Source organism: Cannabis sativa, chromosome X (assembly GCF_029168945.1).
Source record: "Cannabis sativa cultivar Pink pepper isolate KNU-18-1 chromosome X, ASM2916894v1, whole genome shotgun sequence".
Lineage (NCBI taxonomy): Eukaryota > Viridiplantae > Streptophyta > Magnoliopsida > Rosales > Cannabaceae > Cannabis > Cannabis sativa.
In genome coordinates, this window is record NC_083610.1 from 82828152 (window position 1) to 82853326 (window position 25175).

The following is a 25175-nucleotide window of genomic DNA, read 5'->3' on the forward strand; positions in this document are numbered from 1 at the left end:
AAAAAAAAATTATTTTGGGCCCTTATTTAAAAAAAATATGGTATTTTTGAAAATCAGTAAAAAAAATTGTATAATTTTAAAAGGAGAATATTTTTTTTTGGGCCCCTGGGATAGGTGGGCCCTAGGCACAGGCCTAGCCCGCCTATGCCCAGGGCCGGGCCTGTTTCCATGTAACCTTTTAGGGTCGTTCCATCTAAAAAAAAATTGTGAAAACACATGTAATAAAATAATGGTAGCAGTAGAGCAAAGAAGAAAATTGTAAAGTAGATGAGGTGGATAAAATAATAAATACATTTTGCATATTACACGTGGGCTGATTTTTAGCCGACTGTTGCTGCAGTAAGGAGAACCGCACGTGGTGTTAACATACAGCCGAAACCGTACGGTATTAGACAGTAAAGCTGAGAAGAGAAGAGAAGAGAGAGAACAAAATATCTACACGAGCTACAACAACTAAACGTTCATAGCTTTAATAATAATAATAATAATAATAATAATAATAATAAAGTCCTTAATTTCACATGTAAGTATTTTCAACAAAATGAAAAGTCTTTACCTCTAAATAAAATTATATTAAATAAAAATGGCAGTAGTCTTTTCTCGTGTCCCCTGCTCTCTCTCTTCTCGATGGTCCACTCTCTCAGTTGAAGATCGTGAGTCATGACACTTTGGTGAACACAAAGAAAAAACTCTCTCCACCAAACCAAAAACAAGGGCCGAAAAACTCTCTCCTTTGGTAAGCTTCCATTTCCATTTTTTTCTGCTTCTGTTTGTATCTGGTGGTAAATTTGTTGTTTTAACTTTGATTACTCTTACGTGTCGCTTTTTCGCGTTCTCTCTCTCTCTCTCTCTCGTTGAAGAATTTTTGGATTTTATAGCTTTACTTGTCTCAATTTTTATACTTAATGGAATGCATGTAAGCCAGAATAGCTTGGTAATGGTATTTCTTAATATACATTTTCAGGGTTTGGTTTTGTTTGCCCCAAATAATATGAAAAATCTAAAAAGAAAATTGCAAACTCCTTAAAATAGGCAGACAAAGGATCAGTTTTTTCTGTCTCATGGGACCTAAATTTAAGCTATAATTGTTATTTAATTTGGTCTCTTTTTCTGTCCCACTGAATAATTCAATAGAGTATGTGTTTACTATCTGATCTTAGTTTTTCCTTCCCTCTTCTGTTTTTACCCAGGCCATTTTAATGTGGTTACTGGGTTTGCCATGTTTTGTGTATTATTGTTAAAAAAAGACAATATGTTGATCTATCTCCTTGGTGGGTAGGTTGGTACATAATTTTGAATCTTTGACTAGTATTACAACCTTAATTAGGCTAGTCATATTATTAACCCTGCATCTGGATATGTTTGACCCAGAGCTACCCACCTTTTGAATGTTTTGAAGCCATTTTTTAACATGCCATTCATTTAATGTATGTAACTGATGTTTTATAGACTTAGTCCATATGTCAGTTATCAATTAACTATTCTTTCGTTATGATGACCATTGTAAATTGAAGTTGAGTTGTTCTATGGCCAGATTTCAGTATGACTAGCATTTTTCGTAGACGGAATAATACCCATCAAGATCAGGAGAATGATCCATCACAGCGCGAAATAAAGGTATCAGTGATCAGTTTCTTATGTTTAATTGATTGCCCCCATCACCATTTACACGGAAATTAATAAGCATCAAATGAATCTTCAGAGTTCAGAAACTATCTTATAACTCTCAGATATTTTTTGTTACTTACTACTAGTCTGTTAAAAATGTCAGCTTAATGAGCTCAAGACTGCAATTGGCCCACTTAGTGGACGCAGTTTACAATACTGTACTGATCCATGCTTTAAGAGGTACTTGGAAGCTCGGAATTGGAATGTAGACAAATCAAAGAAAATGCTGGAAGAGTCACTTAAATGGAGATCAGTTTTTAAGCCTGAAGACATCCGTTGGGTAGGCTTTGTTTTTCTCTCTTTTATGAATAACAAAACTGTATTCACTTTCATTCTGAAAGTTCATCTAATTTTTTATGGGTTATGCTGTCAGGAGGATATAGCAGTTGAAGGCGAGACTGGAAAAATCTACCGGGCAAATTTTCATGATCGGCAAGGAAGGAGTGTTCTAATATTAAGACCAGCAAAGCAGGTAAGTACCCACCTGGAGATCTCGCGCATTGCAACTTTGTTAATTAAGCTTCTGTAATAGTTGAAGACTAATGGTGTCAAGAAATATTGCAGAACACTGCTTCACTAGACAATCAGATGCGACATCTAGTGTATCTGATAGAGAATGCTATCCTGAACCTTCCAGAGGGTGAAGAACAGATGGCATGGTTGATAGACTTCACTGGCTGGACATTGAGTACAAGTGTGCCGATCAAATCAGCTCGTGAAACTGTAAATATTTTACAGAACCACTATCCCGAGAGGCTAGCTGTGGCTTTTCTGTACAACCCCCCACGGATTTTTGAAGCATTCTGGAAGGTTTGATTTCAAACTCTTTACTATATGAATTTTTTTTTGTGGTTTTATTGTGTGTGTGTGTGTGTTTGTTTATTCCTCTCATAGGTTTTTCTTGGACATTCCGAAATATAGTACTCTATTGATACTCATCTGATAATAGAAATAGTTCAACTATGCTTAACTGTTTTTTTACTTTCCAAATACTAGTAACTGTTAATAGTTTTTTAAAGGGCATTCTTTGCTTATTTACTATTGATGTAGATCGTCAAGTATTTCTTGGACGCCAAGACCTTCCACAAGGTCAAGTTTGTTTACCCGAAGAACAAAGATAGCGTGGAGCTTATGAAGCAGTATTTTGACGAGGAGAATCTTCCGACGGACTTTGGTGGAAAAGCCGTTTTGAATTATGACTACGAAGAGTTCTCAAGATTAATGGCTCAAGATGATGCCAAGTATGTTGCTTTACATGGTTCCAAGGAGAAGCTCAGCCAGGCCACCAATGGGCTCTCTGGGGCTGAAGTGGCTCCTGAACCAGCCAGTTGAGTCGGTCTGTAATTTTGACCACGATGAGGCTCCCTCCCTAAAACTCATGGTTTGGTTGAGTTGATGGCCTTAATAACAATCAGCTCAATGAAACCATAAATATATTGTAATGATAATTTAAATTGAAGCTTAGCTGTTGGTATGTAAGCGAGATCAGGCTTGGATTTTAAGGACGTTGGAACATGTATACTCTGCAAACCTTTCAACTCTATTGTATATTGCTTCTCTTTTTCTCAGTTGTAGAAAACGGGAAGGTGGTGGTAACATATTTTATATACATTTCTAAGTTTAGTATTACGATTGAGATATGAAAATCAAACACAACAGCTCTATATTTTGGCGGACCATCTAAATCAGTTGCTGATTTTGTGTTTAGCTTAGGTGCCGTTTGGTAACACTTTTTTAATCAGTTTTCTGTTTTTAAAATTAAAAAAGTATAAATATTTTTCAAAAACATGTTCTATAAAACTGTTTTTACTTTTTAATTTTTTAATTGAGAATCAAAATTTTAAAAACAAAAAAAAATCACTTTTAATATTTTTTTAAACAGTTTTTTTTTCTTAATTAATATTTTAGACTCTGACCAAACCCGGATCCAAAATCCCCCCTCACGGCTCTGAGGTTGAACCCGGCCTCTGACTCGAACTCGAATCCGACCTCGGACTTAAACCCGACTATAATAAAATAAAAATAAAAATGAACTTTACAAAATATACTTTTGTTTTCTATTTTTAAAATTGAAAAACAAAAGTGATTACAAAACGTATTTTTGTTTTTCAAAAACAAAATTTTTTAAAAATAAAAATTTTACTTTCATTTTGTGAGTAAAGAATTAGAAAACAAAAGTATTATCAAACGGTACCTTAATTTTTGTTTATAAATGAAAGTGTTAGCTTATTTTTGTTTGTTTAGACAAATATTATAATTTTTTTTTTAGTGAAAGTTATTTTGAAAGTAAGAATATTAATAATAAAAAAATAAGAATTAAAGGATGAGTTTAAGTATACTTCTTTATCTTTTTATTTATTTATTTATTTATTTATTATTTTTTTGTATCCATGCAATTTTATTAAATTGACTATAATACTAATATTTTTAATGATAGTATTTTTTATAATTATAACACGTTTCCTACAAATTTTTAGGAAAAATCAGATGTAAAAAATAATAAGTAAATTGGCATAATTCTTAAAATTAAAATTTTGACAACAAAACTCTTTAAAATTATTGTTAGCAAAAGCTCACTTTTGTTCCTCTAACTTTATTATTTGCTAACGTGGCTCACTTGAGCTAATGTCAGGTAGACTGATGCACATCATGTCACTAGTAAATTAATGACGTGGCATATGAAGAAATTAAAACTTAATTTTTTTGAAAAACTAAATTATAAATTAAATTAAAGAATCAAAATAAATTAAAAGGAAGAATTAATTAAAATAAAATTAGTGATAAATAAAATACATTAATGATATAAAATTAAAAGCATAAATATAAATCAAAACCCAATAATTTTTATTCTATAAAAATCCAAACCTAAAAAGAGATAGAGAAAGTGCAAAGGGAGAAAGACGTGAAACTCAACAAATTAAAGGAGAGATTCATCATTATCATGGGAAATCGAAAGAAACCCAACAAATTTGTGGAAGCCGAAGGTTTTTGAAATGGCGTATCATCGTCAAGGTCAAGAAGAACCTTCTCCTGACTATAATAAGTACCATATTCATATTTTTTAAAGTTTTTTAAGGTTTCAAAAAATATTAGTGCTATGGTTATCAATGTCCGAGTAAAATGAGTTAATGGGAGAGTTTTATACTAACTTTTCTATCTGATAGTAGCTTTAATAGTTTGTGAAGTTTGGGACTTGTGGTTCATACTGTGTAAAGTGGTTGGATATGATATTAAAATGTAAGATTTGAAAAAACAGTTGGGGAATCTTTAGTTGTTGTCTTCTTCAATGAGAACATTTCCACCTTTTTTTAATTTTATATTATTTATTGTCTTTTGTTGGGTTTTGGGGTTAATTGCTAATGGGAGTTTTGTCAAAATGTTGGGGAAGTTTGATTTGTTTTTCCTAGGTCACCCCTATGATTAACTATGTGATTATATATTAACTTTGCAGGTTCGAATTTGGATAATCCATGGTGATTATTGGTACAACCCATTTGGCAATAGGAGGTATGAGAATAGTCGAATTGCCTACTTCGATTACTGAGGTTTTAATAGGTTCAGCAAACTGCATCTTGAAGAAATGGCTTTAGAATTGGGATACTAATTCCCTTTTGGCTTTTTTTAAGTCAAAAGGGAAAAAAGCCAAAAGGGAAGCACCTGAATATGGGATTTAAAGTTTTTGAGGAAAATGAAATCAATATAGTGTTGCATGATTTGAGGGTTAAAAATTACAAGGAGGCCAACATGTATATGGTATTGCCAGATCCAATTTATGCAGTTGAGTGGAGACTGGATGAGGAGGCTGTAAGGCATGTTCCCTAACCATTATCATCAAAATTGGACAAGTGTATCCTGAAGGAGTTGCCATCTGACAGTGATTTAGTATCACATGTTTTTGTCAATCTAGTTGGCCATCATGACCCTAATGATAATTTCTTCAACAAGTTTGTGCAGTGGGGTAATTTAGCATCACAGTGGATTGATGAACAAGTTGAATCTCGTAAGTGCAACCCCAACCTGGTAATATTGTGCCTGAGACAGTGATTATATCATCATCCTCATCATCAGAATCTAAGGAAGATGATGATGATATTGTTGGAAATCATATTTTACCAGGATCTTACTTTTACTAAATAAGTATGTTGATTAATACTAATCTAACATCCTAAACATGAAACTTTAAAAATAATTTAAATAAACATATAAAAGATTAAGAAATCTTACAATTGTGCAGCATAAATTATGACTCATTCCATTTGAATTCTCTAACTCTTGTTCCTTTCTATCGTAGAGTATTATCAAGAATTCAAACCTGAATATTCTTTTGATGTGAGAGTGTACACAGTCTTCCACACTAACCTGAGTACTTTCTTGATTTGAGTGTGCAAGTACTCAATACTTGAAGCACACAAAAATAAGTGAGGAAAATTGTTTGTATATACTATAAAATTATATCTCTCAAAATCTTACCTTTCTGACTATAATCTATGATCACTCAAAATTGTATACACCATATATACAGTTGGGTATATGCGTGTAGACTAGAGAAAGAAGAGATGAGGAATTCGAATCCTCTATAGTCAATTGAAACTTGTATCTCAAGTTTAAAGATGAAGAAATGTGTAGAGAGGTGTGTATAACTGAGAGCTATAAGGGTCTATTTATAGTAATGTCTTAGGGTTAGGATTAGAATTAAATGGACTTAAAAAAGATATAAAATGGCCTTTAATTTGAAGCCTTGGTGGAACCCTATAGGAAAGCCCAATGGTTTCATATTTTCCATTTTAATTATACTTATTTTTTTTCAATAATACTATTTTTTTATTCTAAACATTTAAATGTTAATTTTGTCTATTTTATAATCATAAATAATTATTGAATAAAATTATCATTTAACTTGTTTATTAATTAGACTTAGTAAAGTCTCTTAATTCATAAATAAACTATTAATTTCCTTTTTAGTCTCAAATTCATATTTGCTTAGTAGACTTCACAAATAAGACCTAGTCTCATTTAGAATTCTAATTGATTATCTAAAACCAATTAATTGAGTTTATAAGAAAATATGATCCTAGGTAGTGTGGGGACCATGGACCTATATAATCAAGCTCTCAATAAATAGTTCTAGAATTTACTAAGTAAGTTCTATCGTATTAATTCTTCTTGATTCTTCTATAGATTCGAAATGACACTCTTGATTACATGGAACGCTCTATTCTCCAAGAATAGACAGGCTATTAATCATCCGTTATTTCACTTTAAATAATCAACGATCCTCTATAGATTGTCTACATTGAATAGGGACTAAAATTATCGTGTTACCCTTCAATGTATTTTATCCCTAAAATACTTGGCTTCCTATAAATAATATTTTGAGAAACTAATATAATTGTCAAAATAAGAGCTATTACATTTATGTCTATTAGTCAAGCTCTAAGGAGACATCATTTCACTTCTATCCAGTTATAGAAGCTATAGATTCTATGTCTATGATTAGCGCTCCCACTCAAATATACTACCATGCTCCCAAGATGTAAGTATTGAGTCAAACCTACTGGTAGGCTTCGAACACACAAATCAAAGAACAAGAATAACACAGTTAAACCAGAACCTGATCATTTCAGGATTAAGATCATTGATCTAAGATCAAATATTAGAGATTTACCTAGAAAAGATATTACGGTAAGTTTACGATATCTCTTCTGTTATAAATATCGGTCAAATTCGATGTATAGCCAATACATCCGATCTTAGCTTACTCCACTAATATCTTGGAAAAGACATTCTACTTATCCAAGTGTGAGTAAATAATATCATTGATTATCACGTCAGTATAAATTCTGTGCACTGATAAATCGTGGGACTAAAATTTTGAAGCTTATGATCACGATTATTTTCTAATGTGTAGACAACACAATAATCATGATTATCTTTAAGTTTTGGATTTAAATAGAAATTTATTAAATATATAATCACGAAGTAATCATGTGAACTAAGTAATATAAAGTTTGACTTCTATATCATTCTTTAATAGTCAATAAGATTACCATGAGATGGATTTTATTTAAGGCATAAAATTCCAACATACTCCGATTCGCACTAACATAAAACAAAAGTGCATCTCTCTAAATCTTATAAGCTTGATGTATAAATCAATTGTAGTGCATGTCTTTATCTTTGTCAATAGATCCTAAAGTTTGTGTTCATCATCAAACTTTTCTATTTTCAATACTTACAAAGACTTTTATTCATATTAGGATTCAAAATCTCTAATATTGGGTAACTCTATCTGTGTTTACCTTTTGGTGACTATATCACTAGAACAAATTCAAAATCTATATTTGAATCTTTGTAAGTCTTAATAATCTTCTGGTTGCACTAAGCAACACTATTATTTAGACAAACTGATGGACTTTAGAACTTTCAAAGATAGCTTTTACACCAACTTTGAATAACTGCTCCACCCCTAGAATGAGGTATTTCTTAATTATATATTATCTTGCAACAAATACAAATCTATGTTTAAAACAGGTCAAATCTAAAATTTGAAGAATTGACTGGTTATGTCTTTATTTTCCAATCTTGAATAAGATTCTTTTACTCCTTATTCCTCCAACTCAATAGTAAATTTCTGGTTTGAGTATGCCAAATCATATTTAAGACCTCTTACTATTGATCTCTTTTAAGAGTTACTTTTATGGTTTATCATCATTCTTGAAATAGTATCAACTATTCCACGATGACAAAAAATTCTAATTATGGATAATAAATTATTTCCTTAGGGTTTACTGTTAAAATTACTCTTTAGCCTTTTACAAAGTAATATGCATATGGAAAGAATATTTTTATCTCTTCTCTTTTTTGATGATTCTAATTTAACATTACATTGAATGTTTGAATATCATCTATGAGAAACATCAAACACATTGTACAGTCTTTAATGCTAAAATAATTTCCTCAAGTCATTTGACTTATCTTGGAAACATATTTTTTATCTTGAAACCTTTAAGCATTAAGGTCTAATCATGTAAATGTTTAGACCATAGTCTTCTAGACTATAGTTTGTCATTACTAGTATAGAAGACTATAGTTTTTCATTACTAGTATTTTCTTAGTGACATGAGTAAGGTTTTTACAAACCCTCCCACTACTTCAAAATACTATGACAGTAAAGGAGATGTCTTAGTTGTTTTTAACAAACATGAGATAACGTAAATATCGTATTCGATTGTAAATAATGACTAAACATCCATGGAATAATTCTACTTACTAATGGTTAAAGAAAGTTGATAATCATCCCCCACCCCTAATTAGGTGTGACAGTCAGTAGTCCCGTGATCCGTAAGGGGAAATACTGGGTAAGCTGTGCAATCCCACACCGCCTGGGGAAGGTCAAGTGGGATGATTCTGAGACTGTGTAAGTATGGGACTACACAGTTGAAGAGAGCTTAAATGAATTGATTGGTACTACCTATATCAACAAGGTGCATCTTGTTTTTCGGTAGCCCATCACGAAAGAACTCCACAGTTAAGCGTGCTTGACCTGGGACAATTTCAGGATGGGTGACCTCCTGAGAAGTTTTCCCAGGAAGCGTGCGAGTGAGGACAAAGCACGCTGGAAACACTCGTGTTGGTCTGTAGCGTCAGTCGTCATTCCATGAAGCAGCTAAAGTGGCGTACTCGTGTATAAGAGCCAATTATTCCGTGGGTGTAAGGGCCCAACGAAGGCTTGAAGCGGGGACGTTACAAATGGTATCAGAGTCTTCGACTCCTGGAAGGTGGTCGACGAGACGCTTCGACCCCGTAAGGGGGGTGATCGTGACAAGCGTAGTCCCGTGATCCGTAAGGGGAAATACCGGGTAAGCTGTGCAATCCCATATCGCCTGGGGAAGATCAAGTGGGATGATTCTGAGACTGTGTAAGTATGGGACTACACAGTTGAAGAGAGCTTAAATGAATCAATTGGTACTACCTATATCAACAAGGTGCATCTTGTTTTTCGGTAGCCAATCACGAAAGAACTCCACAGTTAAGCGTGCTTGACCTGGGGCAATTTCAGGATAGGTGACCTCCTGGGAAGTTTTCCCAGGAAGCGTGCGAGTGAGGACAAAGCATGCTGGAAACACTCGTGTTGGTCTGTAGGTTCAGTCGTCATTCCAGGAAGCAGCTAAAGTGGCGTACTCGTGTATAAGAGCCAATTATTCTGTGGGTGTAAGGGCCCAATGGAGGCTTGAAGCGGGGATGTTACATTAGGGCTACACACGGGTCGGATGTTCGGGTTTTCGGATGGTCGGGTTCGGGCTTTCGAATTTTGGGTGTTTAAAATGTGTAACCAAACCCAGTTTTTGGGTGGTCGGGTCCATTATATTTCGGGCTGGGCATGGTGGGTTTGCTATGTTCGGGTTCGGATTAACACCCGAATCAATATTTGCATAAAAAACTTTTATGGTTTGGTGTCATTTCACTGTCAATGAAAAGTACAAATATAAACCACTGTCAACGAACAAAAAAAAGTACAAATAATATTATAATAACATTTTTATTTTTATTTTAACGAAAATATAATTTAAAAAATAAATAGTAAAACAAACTTAGTTTCCCAAGGAAAATGACTTGAACTTTTTTTAGTAGCTATTTTTATACCCACGTGGCATGATGATTATGGCCTATTTTTGTAGGTGACACAATTACAGAGGTGAAGATAGCCTCTCTTACACATTCTTATTTCATAATAAATGAAAAAATTGTACCTTCAGCTTTGTTATTATGAAAATATATGCGACTGTGCCTAATTTTCGCATTTCGAATTGACACCCGAATTAATATTTGCATTTTTTTAAAACTCGAACCCGACACCCTTGTGGAGCATTTTTCAGGTTGGACCCGACCCGACCACACGGGTTTTTAATTTTTTGGCTTTTTTCGGCAGCAGGTCGGGGCGGGTGGCCGGGTTTTCAAGTTTGCGGGTCTAAATGTTCAGCCCTACCCCTAATTACTTTAGAATTACTAGAGAAATTGTATCTTTAGTTTTTCTAAGGATATTGGTGAGGAATATACTTTAAATTTTGAAAATTTATTTATCTTAATTAATTTGGTTTTGTATTGATATGTCTGAGGCGATACATTTGTAATGTAATCATTGATCTTAAGGTATCTTTGAATTGCATAACAAAAGTTTTCTCCACCCTAATCAATTCACAAGACCTTATGACTTTAATTTTGTTTAACTAAACCTAAAGTCATCCTAACCCCGAACATACGATATAATCATCTCAAATTTCTCATTACAAAGAATTTTTATTTCAAATAAATAATTGCGATTCACATAAACATTCTAGTTGGCTGAGAAAATACAAAATACAAGAATCAAAACTCAAAGAAATTCATGCAAGAAAGAGGAAAGAAGATTTACTCATTATTCAAAGTCGCGAGGAAGCCGAGATGTGAAGTCCCAAAAACTCCTGGGATATTAGCACAAAGACTCTGAGACCGCTCCAGAGAAACTTGAAGAACAAAGAATTTTTCTCTACAAAATTTGAAATGAATAAAGGGATAAATGAAGTATCAGGTGACTGTTTATAATGGAAAGAAAGACTAAAATTCCCTCACAAACCCAAAAGCCTCATCTTTTCATTAAAAGAAACATCTTTGGAATTCGTGTAACCGTTAGTCACGCTTTCCCACGTGTAATTTTCTATGCAAGTAATGATGATAGCTGAAAGATTTGAAAAGACTTGAGGGGATCCGCATCAGACTAGTACAAAACCCTAAAGGGTGGATTGCATGGGAAAATATACGTGTCATTAGGACGTACAATGAAGAAGCCAAGACGTCCATGTACAACTAGATGCTCGTACGTGGACTTGGGGGAAAATGTTATCCTAAAAATTACTCGAGTGACGTGGCAAGCAATAAGATGACACATGGAGTTAAATGGAAGGCGAGTCGTCACATGACGAAGTAGGAAGGATAATGGTTGGACAGAATGACTGGAAGACAGGGAAGTACAACGTACTATGTTAGAGTTGTTGAATCAGCTGGTACAAGTCCAACTCATCTTTCCTACTAATTGCTTGACCTAGTAGATCCAATTGGCATGCATTGGCAGGATTTATCACTTTGGTTGCGCGAGGCAAGATATTAGTTGAATCATTTGACCAACATGTTTGACTTATTCCAGATTAGTGATCCGTGAAATCAGCTCCCAAATCCCAAAAGACCATGTCTTTATGGTTGCCTAAAATCAAGAGATTGAGGAAATAATTAATATTTATTGGATATTTTATAATATATCATTTATTCACTTATAACTCTATAAATAGTGGCTCATTTCACTATTTATGAGGATCCCAATTCCTATTTTCAAAAAGGCTACGATACTACTACAATTATCATTTGTAATCTCTTGAGGAATATTGAGAAACTTACTTGATTCTGATTTTCGTGATCTTGATATTCCAAGATATAAATACACAAAAAAAAAAGTATGTTATTACCATATAATTAAAGTCGAATCTCTATAAATTACTAGTTTTATTTTTTTACCTTAAATCAATTTTCATATACTATTTTATGTTTTTATTTGACTCAACGTCGTTGATCAAAATTTGGGTCAACACCTACAATAAACACTCCCATAATAAAAAAATATGAAACTATAATTAATTTACATACCTATAATAATTATGTCGTATTCATACGAAAATAAGGCTACTCTACCACATAACTCCCCTAATAACTATGTAAATTATAATGAGTATTCAAGGTACATTCGACCCCACACACCCCAATACCCTCTGTACCACATAGCTCCTCTCTTCAATCTTCATTATATAAATTATTGTACTAAATTAACTTATTGAAATTCTTTTAGAGAAGCTAGACCTTAGAGCAACTTTTTATTTTGTACTCACTTCTAAATGAATTTTTTAAACTAAAATAAATTTATGGAGAAGAAAGTAACTAGATTTTTTTTTTCTTTTTTTTTTTTTTTTGAGATGAATGTATTTTATGAATTGGATGTATCAGATCACCACCATCGATTTAATTTTTCCATTGAAAAGCCGACTGTAGCAACCGCTCTTTCTGACCCTTTTTTATGGTTTAGACTACTTTCGAAAGAACGGGGGAGTATAAAAGAAAAACATTTCTACATGACAACGCCTGCAAATTCTATTCACCAAAAAAAAAATCAAATTCCAGACACTAAAAGCTCACCAAAAAAGAGTTTTATTTACATGACAGTACAACTTATACAAGCTTTAGATTAGTTATAACCTGGAGAACCACATGACTGGTAATTATTTCCACTGTATAGGAATCAAATCTGTCACACCCTTCTCTAAACAAGCATTTCTCATTACAAAGGTAACAAAAGACATGACAATTGACAAACAAAATTTCAACAGTCAGCTACACACAGTCAAAATCTGCACCTTTTGATGTCAAAGTAAAAAGACCAAGTTAGCTGCACTTTGGATTTTGGGAGACTACAGTTTCCTGCACTTTTCTAAACAAAAGGAATCACAGAAGCCTCCTTTTAAAGTTACGAGTTGTTGATTGGTAAGTACGGACCAACAAACCAACTCCTATACCAACGCCAAGACATATGCCGAGTCCAATTCCAACCCCGACTCTAACTCCCGCGTTAAAAAACGAGAGCTCACCATCTTCACCATCCATATATTCTGTTCTTCTCCAATACCTATCATTGTATTCCTCCTCATTTTCTGGTTTGTAGTTTCGATACGCTGCTAACTGCAAATCCAAGATAACAGTGAGAATGAAAAGTCTTAAGGCCAACTTTATGAGACCATGCTCCCTTACTAGTGGGTTTAGGCATGGTTACCATTTCAAGTTACCAAGGTGCGAACTACCTTTCTATTTTTTGTCCTCCCTTACAAAACAATTTGAAAAAATACACTAAACAGAAAATCAAACAGATTGCAATGACACTAGAGAGCAACACCATTTAACATAATTGATAAACAGTAACACCAATCTGCAGATATCTTGAGTAGAAGAAGAGAAGAGCAGTGCTTTGGAAGAAAGTAAAGACAAACACAAGATTAAGAAATGCTAATGCGAAGAACATCTCTATAATGGAAAAGCCTAAGCAGTCAGGTTCAATGTGGGCCCCATAATGAAACTGATGAGGGCACACCATATCTGTATCTGGCAAAGCAATGACTTTGAAAACAACGCAACTCAAACCAAGAAGGGTAAATGAGTACTCTCCCAAGACTTGAAACCTGTGCATTGCATTGCCCATACCCCATAACGCATTTAAGATAAGATTCTTTTGGCAGTCTCCCCTTCAAGACAAAATTGGATTTTTGTGCACCAGGAAGCATGTTCATAAACCAGAAGCATAAAAGAAGTCATAACAAAAAGATAATGCATGAATATTCAAATCCAAAACCAAAACGCCTTTAAGGTCTTTTAATTTATTTATGATAGATTAAGACTCTAAATAATAAATCTGCAATGCATTCTATCTCCGCCAAACAAAATAGAAACTGTAATGTGTACAAAAGACAATGAATGCAAAAATAAATAATCAGGAATCATTAATTTACAACATGGATCAGTAAATGTAGAATGGTTATGAGAGAAACCTAAAAGAGCATCACAGAATTCAACATTCAATGTTCAAAAACGTTCCAGTATAATACCTGCAGATCAAGGCCGGGAGCTTCATCTTTCTGGGATTCAGTCGCTTCATTCTCCGGAATTGCATCCAACATGCCTTTCCTAGTTTGTTTCTTACGAAAACAAAGCTGCAAAGTCTTGGTTAAGATAATTGGGGTTCCGGAGAAGCAGCCTGCAACATAGACCTCAATTGTGGGCGCGGGCAAATCAGAGCCACCAAGATGTTTTCCCTTCAAGAAACCAGCAGCAGCAGTAATATCCGAATCACAATTCATGCTCCAACGCTTGGCACTGTGTTTTGATTCCCCAGTGAAACCATTACTATTAGACATCTCAAGAACACCAGAGAGAATGAGATCTTCTTCATCAAACACCTCGAATTTCAAACTCCCTGTTAACCTTATATTGTCTGTGCTCACAAATGTGGCTTCTTCTGATTTCCTATCCGCCCGATCCCTTCTAAGAAGGGATGACAATCCATCAGAGTAAATGCTAGTTTTAGTGCCATTAACTTCCAAAAGGGAATCAGGACTCAGAGGAATATGGTTAAGAGTTAGAAACTCCGGGCACGAATCGTCAACCTTAAAATTACTAACCCTCACATAGAACACTCTCAATTCAAACCAAGGAGGTGATAAATTATTACAGGGCTGATAAGCAGAGTATCTAGTAACCTGGAGGCCATGGTCATCCACTTCGCCATTATTTTGTGAATCACAATGACCATTCATCGTTGAAGGAGCTCAATGTTCACTGAAACCCCTCAATGTTGATTAAAACGAAGGTGTCATCAAAGCAACTTCTCGAATCAAACTCAAATTGGCATACAAAACCTGATATGGGATCAAGACGATAATTTGGTATTCACAGCAAACCAATAACAACGAAACAACATATGATGCATCCACCCCAAAGAAACCCTGATCGTCAAACTCGACAAGATATGACAGGCAATTAACTATTGTAAATAAAACAAGAAAACCCTAATTTTTATCACCAGAATCCCTTTGAATTAGGACAAAAATAAAACAGATGAACAGGTCAGCAATCTAAGCTACACCTGCACGGCCCAAAGAAAGAACAAAAAAAAACTAGATTTTGAAGAACGAATCACTTGCACAACTTGAATAGCTATTTTATGTGGGGAATATAAGACAAATTGTTGAGAGAAAATAAAGAAATAATGAAGAATCTATGGTGATAACGAAGATCAAAATAACCCAGGAAGAAGCAAAAATGGAAAGAGGAAAACAAAAAAAAAAAAAAAACCAGAGACACCCACCAGCCAAAACGCGGTATAAAGCTTAATCCAACGTACGAATCTCACGTATCGTATCCGTCCTAACTCCGTTGAATCGAGATTGACAGGAAAATCTAATGAATGCTCAGAAAATTAAATTTTTTAATTGAAATATCTAAAGGGAGAGAGAAAAGAATTATTATAAGAAAGCAAGGGAGAGAGAAAATAAAATAAGGAAAAACACACACGTTGTTAACAAAACAAAACAGCCTCTCCTACGAATGACAAATAAACGACACGTCACACAAACCGCCAAAAATTCTATCTTTCTCAGTCTAGAACGAACGAAATTGAACCACTAAAACAAATTAATTAATTAATTAATTAAATAAATAAAACAAACACTTACCAAGGAATTCTTCCATCCACAATCTCAACCTCTTAATCAAATGACAAATCCAATGTTTAGAGGTAGTGTGACTTGGGTTATCGCTTTCGAAGGCTCAAGGTCAGGGATATTCAGATCCCCACTTAGCCCAGAATTTGTGGTCAGAAAATAATATACTACCATGACCCCCCAAATAAACTTTTCTCTCCTTTAACAAAAAAAGAAAAAATGAAAGAAAGGAAATTTAGTTTTATTATTGGTCGGTATTTGAAAAGAAATGGAATTGAAAATAAAAGAAAGGTTAGGTGTCTGGATGTGAATGTGAAACAGGGGAAGGAAGATAGGAGAGTTGATATATAATGGAATGGAATGGAATGGTAAAGCATGAAATGGGCTGATTTCACTGTCTGACCTTGAATTGAAAATGATATGATCTTATCCGATTGTTGAAACGCAATACCATTTGCATTCACGAGGCTGAAAGGGATGGGCATTCCGTAAGCAAACCAAGTATTTTCCTTTCCCTTTCCTTTCTTAAAATATAAAGAAGAATAATATAAAAATTTAAATTAAACATCTTAATTTAGGGTGATTCTACAATGCATCCCCTTAAAAGGGATGTACTGGTGCACCCTAAAAATTTTTTAGTCTAATTTTTTTTCATATTCATGTACGTTATAACTATTTAAGATGTCCTACAAAATTTTGAAAAATTCGGAATAATTTACAATATAGAAAACAATGTTCAAACAGTCTATTTTACACGCGTATAAAATAAAATAGTAACGAGTACAACACACTGTTTGAACATAATTTTCGGCATGTTAAACTTTTTCAAATTTCTTAAAATTTTGCAGGATGTCTTAAATAACTATAATGTACATGACCATGAGAAAAAATTTGACTAAAAAATTATTTCGGATGCTAAAACAGATAGGGGTGTATCAATATATCCATTTTAAGGGTGTGCATTGTAGAATTTTCCCTTAATTTATATTTACTCAATTTAAATGAAACAATTTAGTTCAAAGTATTCAACTTTTCATTTAGTATTTTCAAAAATATGGGAAAAATTACTAAGGTTATGATAAATATGGCATAAAAAGTAAATGTCACTAAATATGGCATTATCTAACCAATCAAACTAAAAATATGGTTTTTTTTCTATAAAAAAAACCATATAAAACATTAAAAAGAAATCTGAATTTAAAATTCATAAAAAATAAAAACATAATTAAATTACCATAAAAAAATATTAAAATTCCCTTCATATTTATTTTTTAAAAAAAATAAAACAAATAAAACTATAGTGATTGCCGAAGTTGTCACTCGTGCTGGAAAAGTCACCGGAGTTTACTGCCGGCACCGGAAAAAGTCGTCAGAGTAGCCGTCGATGCCGGAAAAGTCACTGGAGTTGCTGCCGGCGTTGAAAAATTCGTCAGAATTAGCATTGTCGCTGGAAAAATCACCAAGAAACTGGTTTCTTGATGAAGAAACCGGTTTCTTGGTGATTTTTCTGGTAATTTTACCGGTGACAATGCCAAGTCCGACGACTATTCTGGAGTTTGATGTCGGTGCCGAAAAAGTTGCCGGAGTAATTCCTGGTGTTGGAAAAATTGCCAAAGTAAAAAAAGTCGTCAGAATTGGCATTGTCGCCAGCAAAATTATTAGAAAAATCACCAAGAATGTGGTTTTTTCATCAAGAAACTGGTTTCTTCACTAAGAAAGTGCTTTCTTCATCAAGGAACTAATTTTGTTACACAACAATAATAAAGATTATGAAAACAAAACAAAAATGATATACACTGAAAATAATTGAAACTAGTTCATCAATCAACCAAATAGAGAAAAAAAATACAAAAAAAAATTACCAAGAAATTGGTTTCTTCATCAAGAAATTGGTTTCTTCATCATTTCTTGATGAAGAAAAAAAAACCAGTTTCTTGGTGATTTTTTCGATAATTTTTCCGGCGACAATGCCAATTCTGACGAATTTCCCAAAGTTTACTGTCGGTACTGAAAAAGTCACCGGAGTAGCTGCCAGTGTATTAGTCGTCAGAGTTGCTACCAACGCTAGAAAATTCGTCATAATTTCCATTGTCGTTAGAAAAATTACCGGAAAAATTACCAAAAAACTGGTTTCTTCATCAAGAATGGTAATTTTTTCGACGACTATGCCAATTCTGATGACTTTTCTGAAGTTTACTGTCAGTGCCGGAAAAGTCGCCAGAGTAGCTACTAGCGCCAGAAAAGTCGTCAGAATTGGCATTGTCAACGGAAAAATCACCAAGAAACCAGTTTCTTGGTGATTTTTCAGTGATTTTTCCGGCGACAATGCCAATTCCGATGAATTTTTCGGCACCGGCAGCAACTCCGACGACTTTTTCGGCACCGACCGCTACTCCGGTGACTTTTCTAGCACCGGCAGCAAATTCCGGTGACTTTTCCGGCATCAATGACAAATAAAACTTCCTAAACAAATAAAAATATTAAATATGGGATTTAGAAACCTAATTACATATATATAGCATATCAAATACCATAAAAAAACCTAAAAACAAAAAAATACCATATAAATTGGCCAAACTTAAATGTGCCATATTTATCATAAGAACTTTTAAAATCCCATACTAAGTGTAATTTCCTCTATTTTATAATTATAAGTGTTGCCAAAAATTGTACTAGGTCCAAATGCGTCTAAGAGCACTCTCAATCTCAACAGCTTTTTTATAACAGGGAAAGCTTTGAAAATTTAAAGAAAATTGCAAAAATAAGACTCCAATAGATACATCTTTTCAATCAATGTATATTGGTTCTATAAAATGAAGGATCTCTAATCTATGATACATCTTCTCTTCTATAGATGTAGAGAAAGGAATAGAGCTTCTTCAAATAATTTTTAATGCTTTATATTCATTTTGAGTTACTTTTTTGCTCTCTCCTCAAAAAATATTATTATTTTATTCTTTGTGTTTTACTTATTTATTTTATATTATTATTTAACTTAAAATGTATTAAAGATATAACACTCTAAGGGACAAGATTTTGTCTCTTGATGTACTTTCACGGAATGTATACCGTGATGTACGACATGGGAGAGTTATTTGATCTGAGGGTTGGGGTTAATCTAGGGTAATTAAGGTTAAAAATTGGTAACGTACTCTCAGATTCATCTAATGTATCCTGAGACCCATCTAATGTACCACAGAATACATTCCGTGAAAGTACATCACGGGATAAAATCGTGTCCCAACATTCTAATAAGGTAAATAGAAATATAGAAAAGATGATGTATGATTTAATATAAATGTTTGAAGTAAAATAAAATAAAATAAATGTACAATTTTGATCAATATATATTTTAAAGAATAAAGTAGAGAAATTGTTAGAGTGCTCTTACAACCCAAATAGAAATTACAATACAAGTCATTACATACAGTCCACTAATACATTGGGCTTTGTGCAAAGCTCAAAGCCAAAACGAACCAAGTAGCTACAAGACTAAGTTAAGTATAAAGAACGTTGAAGAGTTTATAACTGATCTAAAAGAATCGATTGTTACTCTTAGAAAAGGGAAACACCACTTCCCACGTTCACCCTTTAGAATGGAGGAGTCTGATCACTAGAAGCTCTATAAAGGAAGGATCGACGAGTCCCGAAAGATCATCAGATCTTCGCTCATTGAACTCTCACTCAAGCACTTACTCAATACTTTACTATTATCAATCCTTTGCCATCATTCTACGGTGGAGATATTTATTTTCCATCTTCTTTATTTACATTTGCTTATTCTTTATTCAAATCGTTTACTAAGTTGATCGTCGGATTCTCTTCGGCTGGCACCACCCTGATGTCCCAAAGCTTTCGCAGTCTTTCTTCTTTTGTTCTACAAGTTGTAGGTGCCCGCGATCCTTCCATTCCAATCATTGTAAATTTTATCCTCTATAATTTAGCGTCCACCGTGGGGACCTAACAAACTGAATCAGGAGCAAGGGATGCATACCCACTACCATGGCAACTTTGGAAGAAGGATAGGTCGACGTTCAAGCCCATATAGCTACTCTTATGACTCAGATGGTGAACATTGTATGAATTACTCTGTTCATGGTGCTGCCCAGGCTGGTCCTGGTCCTCAACAGATTTTCTTTCTCCGTCCCTCTGGGACTCCCACCTTGGATGATTATCCCTTTGGATTTTAGTCCTCCTGGTAATGGGGAAATTCTCTGGCCCATGCACTACCCCTTCATTTGTAACATACAGTTCATGGCGACGAGGGTCGCCTTTATTGATAGTTGGAACTCGAGCTCGGGTACCAGTCTGTGGTTGGGTATATTGCATGAAATTTTTTATGAGTTCTGTAGCTTCCCTCGTCAGACGATCCACCTCCACCTTTCAGGCACTCGTCTCTCGAGTATTTAGTTCCATCCAAGCATTGAACTCTCTACGATGCTCATCGAAGCCTTCGTTCACCGCGACCTGGGTAGCCTCTGTTGGGAATATTTTACCAGGATCTAGATTTACTAACAAGTATGTTGAATTAACATCCTAAATATGAATATCTCTAAAACAATGAAATTAAACACATAAGAGTTTAGAAAACCTTACATTGGCTGAAGCGAAATAAAATGACTCTTTCTATTCAGATCTCTAACCCTTGTTCCTTTTTCTCGTAGAGTATTATCAAGATTTGAGCCTGGATCTCTTTCTCTCCTTTGAGTTTAGTTACCACCATCTTACTCACTATGATTGAGTACTTGACTTGCTATATGTGGGCATGACACTCTATCACTAAAAGTTCGAGTATGAAGAACAATGAAGGAGGCTTGAAAACTGTATAAAAGGTGTCGCTCATCTACTAGTTGTCAGAGAATGAAAACTAGATTTGGTTTGGTTGAATGATCAGTTGCATGAGATGAGAGCATCATGTTCCTTTTATAGTGTTTCAACTGGGGCTTAGGGTTGAATTATATGGATTAAAAAAAAAATATTGGGCAAAAATTACTTTAAGGCCGGCCACTAAAAGGGACCACTTTCTAGTTACAATTTTGTCACTTTATTTCAACCATTTATTCTTCTTTCAATAATACCATAGTTTCCAATTCAAGCCTATAAACGCCAAAATTATTTAATAATTATAATTAATTAATTATCAAATAAAATTGTCATTTATATTATTTATTAATTAGACCATACAAAGTCTCTTAATTAATAAATTGACCTCAAAACCTCTTTTCTTCACAATTAAGTCATTGCCTAGTGAAAATTCATAAATAAGATATAGTCTAATTTTAGAATTATAATTGATTAATTAAAATCAATTAATTGAGTCTGCGAGCAGTATTATCTCAACTAGTGAGGGGACCATGGGCCTATATAATCGAGTTTTCAATAAGTAGATCTAGAATTCACCAAGTAAATTCTTTAACTTATTAATTCCGCCTTGCGCCACTATAGATTTGGAATTAAATACACTCTCAATTATATAAAATGTTCTATATGTACCACGATATAGATACGTTATGATTATCCATTGTTACAGTCTTAATAGTCAAAGAACCTCTATAGATGATCCACACCGAATAGGGACAAATTTACCATTCTACCCTTCAATGTACTTTATCTTTAAAATACTTAGCTACCTATAAATAATATTTTAGTAAACTAATATAATCACTGAAATGAGATCTCAATCATTTATCTCTATCAAGCCAAGCTCAAAGGAAATCATCGTTTCACTTCTAAATACTAATAGAAGCTATATATTCCATATCTATGATTAGTGCTCCTACTCAATTGAACTACCATGTTCCCAAGATGTAAATATATGTCAGAACCATTGGGTAGCTTCCCTAACAACTCGAAGAACATAAATAATACAACTAAGCTGAACCTAACCATATCAAGATTAAGATCCATAGACCTAAGATCAACCATTGATATTGACTTCGAAAGATATAACGGTAAGTTTATGATATCTTAACCAAGATCAATATTGGTCCCTTTCAATGTATACTCCATACATCTGATACTTGTAAATTTTGCCAATGCCCTGGAAAAGACATAACACTTATCCAAAGTGTAAGTATACATTATCGTCGATTATCATGTCAGTCTAAATCCAGTGAACTGACAAATCATGGGAATCAAACTTTTAAATATATAATTATAATTATAATTTATTATATTGACGACACTATAATCATGAACAAATATATATATATGCTCTGGACTTAATAGAATTTATACATTAAACATAATCATAAAATAAATCATGTGAACCGTGCAACGTAGAAGCGATTTTTGATCTTATATTAATTAGTAAATCTGGTTATATTAAAATGAGTTTTATTTAGGGCACAAAACCTAACAAACTCCCACTTACACTAATATAAAACTAAAAGTGTATTTCAAATAATCTCAACACCTTGATAATTCAAATCAAGTGTAGTGTGTAGTATTCTCTTTGTAATAGGATCTGACAGGTTGTACTCAATACAAACTTTCTCCACCTTTACATATCCTTAATCACAAAATCCTTGATATTGTGAAATTCCTCTCTATATGTCTACTTCTCTAGGGATACTGGATTTTTTACTTTTTGGCAACTATTTTTGTGTTAGTTAGGAAGTAACACTAGTAGTTAATAAATTCATTATTGGTACAATTAATGCCAAAAACTATAAAAAACTTTCCATAGGTTAAATAAGTATCTTTCCTGCAACTTTAACATTCAGTCTCACTGGTAGAGTTAGAGACTTCAGATAGGTTTTTACACTTCACCAAAATCACTGCTCCACCCCAGAGTAATCACCATCTCATTAGTAGACTTTCTAGCATCAAGCAAGTCTAGAAACCTGATTTGGTGTAGTCTAAGAGTATTAAAATACCACCCTTATCAACTAACATATAGTTTATCTTCTTGATCTTAAGATTCACTTGATTTTCTTTCAATGTTCCTTTCCTTCTCTAACTAGCCTATTGACCTCGAGCTTCAGTTGCCTACACTCATAAGTGTCATAGCCATGCTCCCCATGAAAGGCATAGTACTGGCTCTTATCCCTTTTGTCGGGATCAGTGGTCATTTTGGCAGGCCACTTTGTTTCCTTCATTCCCCTCAGCCGCCTCATTAGCTCGGTTAAAGTAATGGTCATTCGAGGTAGCTCCTCCTCGCTCCGTGGAGCATTCAGCTGCCTTGTCTGTCCCATATTTGTCATCACTGTCCCTCGGGCGTTTCTTTTGTTAGCCGATCGACCCTCATTTCTATTGTGAGGCCGTGCAGCCGGCATTCGATCTTTGGTCTCGAACAGGAATGTATCTCCCATTACCGACGTTTCCCGAGACACCTCCTCAACGTGTCGTTTTTCTTCTAATTCCAAAGCCACGTATCCTCGTGCCATGGTCAGGGCCCTTGTTAATGACAGACCTAGTTCCACTATTATTGCCTTTTTTCAGCTCCGAGCCATTCAGCAACCCTTGCATTAGTGCCTTTGTGGCCACTGAATCAGTGCACTTTGGGATACTGGCGTATTCTTCACTAAATCTGTTAATGAACCTTTCCAAAGGCTCATCCGTTCGCTGATGTATTAGCATTAGATTTGTGTCTACTTTCGCGGTCTGGACACTTATCACAAAGTTTGTTTGGAACCTTAGGATCAGGTCCTGATACGAGTTTATCATTCCGGATGCCAAATTATGGAACCAGCGTAGAGCGGGGCCTCTTAATCTCTGAGTGAAGGTTTTGCATTTGATTGCTTCCAGGTCTTCCAACGGGATAGACACGGTTAACATTTTCTGTTCAAATTGACATACATACTCTGAGGGGTCCCCTGTCCCATTATATTCCGGTAACTTTGGGGCTATGTAACGTTGTGGAGCCTCTACACGTAAAATATGATTTCCAAAAGGCGAGAGGGTTGATCCTTCCATTCGTGCCCATTCACTGTGTACTCCCATCCAACTCTTTGCTTCTAAGGCTAGTAACTTATTCCACATCATTTCTTGCAGCTCTTCTATTTCTTTATTCGCCATTGATGGACTTCCGGTAATCATTGGCTCTGTGGTTCGCTTTCGAGGTGCCGTGCGGAGTGCTTCTGCTTCTGTTATTTCCTCCACCTCATCCCTGGCTCTCCTTTACTGGTCCTGCGGATGTGTTGAAGCTTCCAATACTGCTGGGTTTTCTTTTCCCCAAGTTCTTCATGCATGCATCGGATACGGTTGCCAGGGTGATTACTGTTAACGTTGTTTTCTTTCTCAGCGATTTCTCCCAGCGGATGGTTGTCGGTTTCTTCCGCATGCAGAGGGCGCTGGTATCCTTCGAGGATAACTTTCATCTGTCTGTTTTCATTTTCAAGCCTCTGAATGTGTTCCTTCTAGAGGGCAATTTTCGCACCTTGTGTTGCCATTTTACCCTCTTGTTGCTTTAACCTCTCCAGAATCTCTCACCATGGTGTGATCGGGTGCAATGTTTCACCATTAACGTTCCCAGTGTTCACCTGGGTTTTGCGAGTGCTATTTGGATCATCATGCAGGACGAGGTCTTCCTGTTCATTCGCCATGCTTTCACCTTCTTCCCAGAACTTTCTTCTCCTTCTTCTTTGTTCGAATATCGATCGTCCCACGAAAAGGTTTTCTGAAAAAGGAAAATTCAAGTTTCCCACAAACGACGCCAAACTATTTTAGCCAAGAACAATCATTATTTTTTTTGTGCGAGTTCTCTCTTTTTCAGTTCCTAATCTCACCCCTTTTTTACGTGGGTTCTTTTTTTATTTATATGATACGTTCTTTGATTGCATGGATGACCTGTTGTTTACCTACTCTTCTCTTGACGCGTGTCCTTTTCCTCTGTTCCTTCTACCTTGCTACGTGTTCGCTTTTTAGCCAATTGATGTTTTTTTTCTTTTGCTCTCTCTTGGTCCGGCGGCGTTGTATCCTTCTTTTGAATTGTTTATCTCGCCCTTTGTAGACTACATCTCTTTTTTCCGTCGGAATTCCTTTTCTTACCTAAGGCGAACTGGGAGATCGTGATTCCGCACCCTTATTTTGGTGTCTCTTCCAGACAGAAGTATTCGCCCCTTACTAAGGTGCTATCTTGGTGTGTTGCCCTATTATGCTCAGGAGACGAGTTTTCCGTCGGCAAGCCGCTCGGAGGACTCCCTTTGGGTCTCCCTTATCTTTAATATGTCTTGTGCCTAGCCCTTCCTCCGTCGGTAAGCTCTGGTTCTAACCTTC

At 34.7% G+C, this 25175-nt stretch overlaps 2 protein-coding genes across 5 annotated transcripts; one reads left to right on the forward strand and one right to left on the reverse strand.

The window, feature by feature from the left end:
• Positions 1-391: 391 nt before the first annotated feature.
• On the forward strand, positions 392-3297 carry LOC115700723 (uncharacterized). Of its 2 annotated transcripts, none has more exons than XM_030628357.2 (6): positions 392-736; positions 1535-1617; positions 1772-1948; positions 2042-2140; positions 2233-2478; positions 2719-3297. In XM_030628357.2, exons 2-6 carry the CDS (start codon positions 1543-1545, stop codon positions 2998-3000), a joined length of 879 nt encoding a protein of 292 aa, XP_030484217.2. In that variant the 5' UTR covers positions 392-736; positions 1535-1542; the 3' UTR covers positions 3001-3297. The 2 variants fall into 2 exon arrangements, with proteins under 2 accessions (XP_030484217.2, XP_060963164.1); XM_061107181.1 differs by lacking the exon at positions 392-736 and adding an exon at positions 939-1135.
• Positions 3298-12881: 9584 nt separating this feature from the next.
• On the reverse strand, positions 12882-16500 carry LOC115700732 (uncharacterized protein At1g01500). Of its 3 annotated transcripts, XM_061106790.1 has the most exons (4): positions 15969-16411; positions 15602-15693; positions 14343-15152; positions 12882-13425 (listed from the first exon to the last, which is right to left on the reverse strand). In XM_061106790.1, exons 3-4 carry the CDS (start codon positions 15048-15050, stop codon positions 13192-13194), a joined length of 942 nt encoding a protein of 313 aa, XP_060962773.1. In that variant the 5' UTR covers positions 15051-15152; positions 15602-15693; positions 15969-16411; the 3' UTR covers positions 12882-13191. The 3 variants fall into 3 exon arrangements, with proteins under 3 accessions (XP_060962773.1, XP_030484252.1, XP_030484243.1); XM_030628392.2 differs by lacking the exon at positions 15602-15693 and having other exon boundaries at positions 15969-16500; XM_030628383.2 differs by lacking the exon at positions 15969-16411 and having other exon boundaries at positions 15602-15925.
• Positions 16501-25175: the final 8675 nt, after the last annotated feature.

Excerpts from the sequence above, each read along its gene's own strand:
- LOC115700732 (XM_030628392.2), bottom strand. The coding sequence starts at position 15,050 with ATGAATGGTCATTGTGATTCACAAAATAATGGCGAAGTGGATGACCAT. Across the intron at positions 13,426-14,342 it reads CTCCCGGCCTTGATCTGCAG|TTAGCAGCGTATCGAAACTA; the intron begins GTATTATACTGG and ends TTGGATTTGCAG.
- LOC115700723 (XM_030628357.2), top strand. The coding sequence starts at position 1,543 with ATGACTAGCATTTTTCGTAGACGGAATAATACCCATCAAGATCAGGAG. Across the intron at positions 1,618-1,771 it reads CATCACAGCGCGAAATAAAG|CTTAATGAGCTCAAGACTGC; the intron begins GTATCAGTGATC and ends TAAAAATGTCAG. Across the intron at positions 1,949-2,041 it reads AGCCTGAAGACATCCGTTGG|GAGGATATAGCAGTTGAAGG; the intron begins GTAGGCTTTGTT and ends TTATGCTGTCAG.